Below are 6116 nucleotides of genomic sequence, written 5' to 3'. Positions count from 1 at the left end.
TCCCTAGAGCTGCCTTTGTCTTTCCAAATAAAGGGATACTACTACTTCTAAAAATCTAATCTGAAGAAAATGCACAGGACTGCAAACTAGTATCAGCCATCAAAACTAACATAGTTTTTCAATGGAGAGAAAAAGAAGAGAAACAGTGAGACCGCTAACCATATTGCTTAATGAATTTCTGAAAAGTACTCAGATGCTAAATTGATGAGAGTCACAGAAGAACCTGAATAGAGCAGTTGTTTATGCCAAGTTTTCATATTTAGAACAAATCTCATATGTCCTAAACGTTAAAAAAAACCCCATGTAACAGCTGTATTATTAAAACCTATAACCACATACTCATTAAAAGGCTCAGCAGCATGGAATTCAACACAAAATGGGGGCCTACAGCTTGCAGGCCCTGGACAAGGAAAGCACACAAAAGTGTCTAAGGGTTTTAACAGAACCAGGTAACAGCCACAGAGTGGTTAAGGCTGGAAGGAACCACTGGAGGTCATTTTGTCCCAGCCCTCTACTCAGGCAGGGTCACCTAGAGCAGACTGCCCGGGACTGTGTTCCAACTCGTTTTCAGAGGAGGCTAATGTGAGCGATCTCTCTTCCTCCCTCAGTCTCATTTATGTTGCTCATTTATGTGACATAAGTCTGTCACCTATTTTGAAATAAAACTCCTGAAGCTCCAGGAGCAGAGACTGATACAGGAGGAGATAGCTGGCTTCCTTCATCTCTAATTCGCAAAATGCTTCTTTGCAGGGGAGAGGAAGTTCATAGGAGCAGCTCTAAGACTTTTTTTCTTTCCCTTTTCGGTTCCATGACTGTCAGCTCTGAGATACCAGCTGGTGACTACTTTGCAGCTCCCTAGTTGCTTTTTTTGCCTGCTGCTTTGTGTTCAGACAAGCAGATATGTAAGAACCTAATGGTGTTTTTTTAAAATTCTATTACTCATAATTAGTAGACAGCAAAATGTTACCCTTCTGCACAAAAAGTCCTTTGACACTGAAAAAAATGAAGATGAAAACTGTAAATCCTTTATGTGACACTTCTGTTTTACAAACAGGTGAGATATTCATGTTCCTGGTTTTTCTCATTTGCAGTAAGGTGGCTTGTAGATGCGTTGTTGTATCATGCCCAATATAAAAATAGAATAAAGAGATAGTTCCTGATCTTGCAAAATCTTGTAACCTAGAAGACTGCAAACAATAAGCAAAGAGAGGAGAAGTTGGACCACAAGGAAATAAGATGACACAAGTCAACAGGACAACATAACAGTTAAGAAGCTGCTTAGATATTGACAGGTATTAGAACAGATTTCAAAATTAAGTCTTCAATTAATAGTACAACTGTAGCTAACTGAGAGAAAATAAACCTGATGCCTTAGCTTTCTGAAACTTGAAACCTAGGTTTATCCCATAACTGGTACAGACCAGCTCCCCACAAACAACAGTCACTTCTGAGTCAGAGACCAGGGCTATCAAAATTTCTCTCCTGAATTAAAAAACAACAGGCAACCATCCCCAAAACAGATACATTAATTTGTGTTTTCTTGCTAGTAAACCTATATCTTCTTCCAGCCTTTTGCAAAACCTACTCAGAAGGCAGAAATAAGTGCACCTTGAATCTATCTAGCATTTTAGAATATAGATACCTTCATGAATGCTTGGCTTCTGTGGCATTTTGAGAATATCTTCAGGATGTGGTTTACAGAGTCCATGGAAAAGCCCTAAGTCAAAACACTCTTGCAACAAGGCAACATTTACTTGAGAACATAAGCTCATGAATCCTACTGCAATGTCACCATCCTGAAATACAAAAGCAATGTCAAACACATGCAAAAGTTGAGCACATGATTTTAGGTCAGGACAAAAAAAAAAATTTCTGAACTATAAAAGTTAGTGTTCCATCTCTGGCTGTGCTTAATAGAAAAGTCTAAAGGAACTATTTCAGCAAAAGTTAAAGATCCTTTTTCCCCCTTGTAATGTGTTTATTAGAACCTCTATATTAGATGTTATAATTCTTTTGTTAGCTGTGACTTGTGAAAGCATTAGGATTATATTTATATGGATCAAATAATGATCCCTTGTTCCAATAAAATATTTGTTACAGTAAATAAAAAACATATACCTTTATACCTTTTAACTACATACCTACAAAAAGGTATATTTTTTCTTTAACTTAAAGCACAGCTCAAGTAAAATCTGGATTCAGCTACCCATAATGTTTGACTAAGACACTGCTTTGTAAATAAAACTGTGCTCAAACTGAAAAGTATATTTTATTTTCCTATGAAAATCAGTAATTCAAGAAAGCAACTATATAGTATACAAACTACATAATTTGAATATTATATAGTTATACTGTATTATATACTAATACAGTATATGATAAGTATTATTTGCAGCAATCATAACTGCTAAATATTTTCAAATTTTGAAAAAAATCTAAGAACTAGTCTTTTTAAAAAAATTTTAAAAGTCCTGGCAAGTATGAAAATTACAAGATCACTGCCCTGCTGAAATTACTCTGTACATTCAGTTAGTACTGAAAGGTTCCAAAAAGCTGCAGTCTTCAGAAAGAAATACACTCTGAAAAATGAGAATTGCCATGTTGGAGGTTTTTTGGCTTTAAGCTGACAAGTCTGGAAGAAGGAAACTCTCTTCAATTTTTAGTACTACGTGCAACTTTCTGCTGAAACACGTATAATAAAAATATTTTTTTCCCCTTCAATACACATAATGAAAGCTTCCTTTATAAACATAATGAAGACTCAATGGCTGGATTTGTATAGCTGTTTTATCAAGCCATCAGCACTCCAATAAAAATATATAAATAAAAAAAATACAAAGTTTAATTTTTTTTTCCCCCCTCAAACAACAAGTGATTGTTTGTTTGCGTAACTGAACAAAAGCTGGGTCGCTGCAGTTGTCTGTCTGCTATGTAATTTTAGGCCCAAGGCTCAGCAGAGGCTGATTAACCAATCCATCTACCATATGTGCAAAAAGAGGTTGCCAGCTTCATTCTCTGCAGGGAAAATTGGCATCTATCTTGGTTTGCGTGGAGGTGTCTTTCCAATCTGTGGCAGCAGCAGCAAGCATAAACTATGAGGGCCTGAAACACCTTTTGCTGGTATCATATTGAGCTATAAGTGTACAATTGAAATGTATTATTTATAAAGATAGCCATTTGTAATGTGCTATTACACTAATGGTTTATTGTTTCCCATTTGGCTTCCAATGGTAGTGATTACATGTCAAGGTTTTTATAAAATCATTTGCTATAGAAAGCAGACTTCTGGAATTAAGTAGGTTATGTTGCCTATCAGCTTACAATATCATGTACAATTACTAACACATGAAAATATTAATAGGAATTTTTAGCAGGATAACTATTACCACTTCTTTCTTATTTAAATTAATTCCTGAGTTTATGCCTTCAATTCAGTAAAAACCTGACTGTCTGAGCGCCAGGAGATGGAAAAAAAATCTACAGCATTTTTAACTGAGAAAGTATTAATGTCTAATACTTTTCACATGCAATATTAATTTTCACCAGGAATGAAAATTGGTTATCTATAATGCAAATGTCTAAAATGGCAACATGGTTTCTTCAAGATGGTCCATTCCAATTACTTGGAAAGAAACTACACAATTTCTGGGAATTGCTGCTTCATTTACTTAACAGGAGATATCACTCTCAAAGAAAGGAAAGACACAAAATACGTGGTGGAGGGAACAGCATGTGTGCAGATCATGAATTCTACCTTCCCAAGGTGAACCCGTTCTTTTTATTCACTGAGCTGCAGTGCGAGCTGTCACTCACATGTGACACCACTAATGTTATGATGAGACAAAACCAGAGTTCATAGCAGACTGACCTCACAAACAACAGCCTGATTTTCTTCATCTTGACGTTCTATGAGATCAGCAAGGAAATAGTCACTATAGGTTTGTTTCAGAGTCTTACTCTGATGTGTCCAGATTGGCATGAGATCATCATAATCTTCCAACCTATAAAAAAAGAGATTAGGTAATGTCCCAAAGCTCTGCCATTAATAGGTCCTGATACTGTTCTACTCTGTTAGCACATGGACAAATGTGACAAATACCTGATCCAAAGCCTCCACACACAAATAAATCATTTCATCTGGGACACGACCCCAGTGCACAGGCACCAGAGGAGAGACAGAGCCACTCCCAAAAGCCAGTGCAACCCACCTAAGATCTGCATTGCCCAATGAAGATGCTTATCTTTTCCCCAACAAAATACAAGGGATTCAGTTCAAAATTCTCTTGCCTAAGGCATCTCAGGCCAGGTGGACCTGGGCTTTAGACCTCAGTTAAAATAATTATATTCAGTGAGCCCAATCATCCATTGGTTAGAGTTGGCAGAAATCTCAAAAAGCAACACCAGTGCAATTAAGAAAATCAGTTCTTAAAAAAAAAAAAAAAAAAAAAAAGAAAATAGTGCCTTCCTGTATGGGAGAAACAGTGCTGAGTATTGGCTAGATTACTGTTATTACACACAGCAGTGTGGGAGTCACCTGGCAGAAGTCGAGCCATTATGCCTTTGTAAGGTCAAGTTAATGCTCCACTATTGAAAAAGATACAAAGGCCAAAGTGCAATTATTCTATCCCTCTGCCTCATGAAAGGCTTTCTGCACAGGTGGGAACCTGCTGCATCAAGGCTTTAACTGCCTCTGCTACTCCAGTCTGTGCTCCGTGCTGCCAGCGCAGAAGCTGCCCGAGCCCATTTCCAGTCAGTCCAAGTTTCAGTGTTTGGCTCGTACAGGCCCCACGCTGCATGGATTTTTATTTAAATAGGCAACAGAGGCTCTTTCCCATTAAACCACTTAGAAAAAAGTTAATTCTTCACCAGGATCAATGTAAGTCTTAACAAGAAGTTTCAGTACTTTACCAATACAATGAAGGAACTTACTAGTCATGTGTGCTGCGACCATGGCATAAAGGCAAAGCAGCTCTAACACAGAACTGTTTTCTATAAGAAGATGAAACCACTTTTTTTACTTATCTACCTGAAAAATGCAAGAACTAAGTGGTCCAACCAACAATTCTGCAACTAAAAAAATGCTGAGAAAAGCGGGGCTGTGACAGGCCCTGAGAAGAAATGACTTTTGATATCAGAGAGTGGAGTTAAGAAAACCCTTTCTCCTCAGGGCCATAAACAGACTGCTGCTGAACACGCTTTTGGTTATCACACACACAAACACAAGGAAAAAGACAAACCCCACAGGAAAAAGGAATTAAAGCAAGAAGATTAAACAATGCACTTCATCAAACGAAGGAATATACTTATGCTTACTGAATGAAACAGACACCCCCACAACTGGCTCATTTGAAACAACAGGTTGCATCCTTCAGTTACAGAGTGCTCAGGAGACTAACCTGGGATGGACACCTGCCTTGGGAGAGTCAGCCTGAGCCCATCACCTGCACATTCTGCAAATGACAGTTTGCACCCTCCTCTTTGGGACACACATGATCATGGTTATACCATTTAGAACACTCTAGTTTGACTTTTTTTTAAAAGTCTTTCAAGGCTCTCTTTCACAGAATCACAGATTTGCTTAGACTGGAAAAGACCTTCAAGATCATCGAGTCCAATAATTAACCTCACACTGACAAGTCCCTGACTAACCCATGTCCCTCAGCACTATGTCTACATGACTCTTCAATCCCTCCAGGGATGGGGACTCCACCACTGCCCTGGGCAACCCCTTCCAATGCCTGAGAACCCTTCCAGGAAAGAAATTCTTCCTCATATCCAATATAAACTGTCCTTGGCGCAACACGAGGCTATTTCCTCTTGTCCTGTCACTTGTTACTTGGTTGACCAGACCAACCCCCCATCTCCCCACACCCTCCTTTCAGGGAGTTGTGGAGACCAAGAAGGTCTCCCCTCAGCCACCTCCTTTTCTCCAGGCTAAACAACCCCCCAGTTCCCTCAGCCCCTCCTTATCACACTTGTTCTCCAGCCCCTTCCCCAGCTCTGTTGCCCTTCTCTGGACACTCCAGCACCTCCATGTCCTTCTTGTAGTGAGAAGTCGAAGACTGAACACAGCACTCGCCGAGCAACCTCACCAGTGCCCAGTACAGGGGCACAAT

The 6116-nt window shown here is 39.0% G+C and overlaps 1 protein-coding gene across 1 annotated transcript in view; it reads right to left on the bottom strand.

The window, feature by feature from the left end:
- Nucleotides 1–4001, bottom strand: part of LOC104527204 (cilia- and flagella-associated protein 61) — a gene marked incomplete at both ends in the record, with an annotated part of 24072 nt that extends 20071 nt beyond the window's left edge. Inside the window, 2 exons of the mRNA XM_029085669.1 lie at nt 1643–1796; nt 3869–4001. Of these exons, the coding sequence (XP_028941502.1) occupies nt 1643–1796; nt 3869–4001 (287 nt within the window). The remainder of the gene's footprint in view (nt 1–1642; nt 1797–3868) is intronic.
- Nucleotides 4002–6116: the final 2115 nt, after the last annotated feature.

This window comes from Antrostomus carolinensis, unplaced genomic scaffold, assembly GCF_000700745.2.
Source record: "Antrostomus carolinensis isolate BGI_N321 unplaced genomic scaffold, ASM70074v2 scaffold20096, whole genome shotgun sequence".
Classification (NCBI taxonomy): Eukaryota; Metazoa; Chordata; class Aves; order Caprimulgiformes; family Caprimulgidae; genus Antrostomus; species Antrostomus carolinensis.
This window is presented reverse-complemented; position numbering and strand designations above follow the sequence as displayed.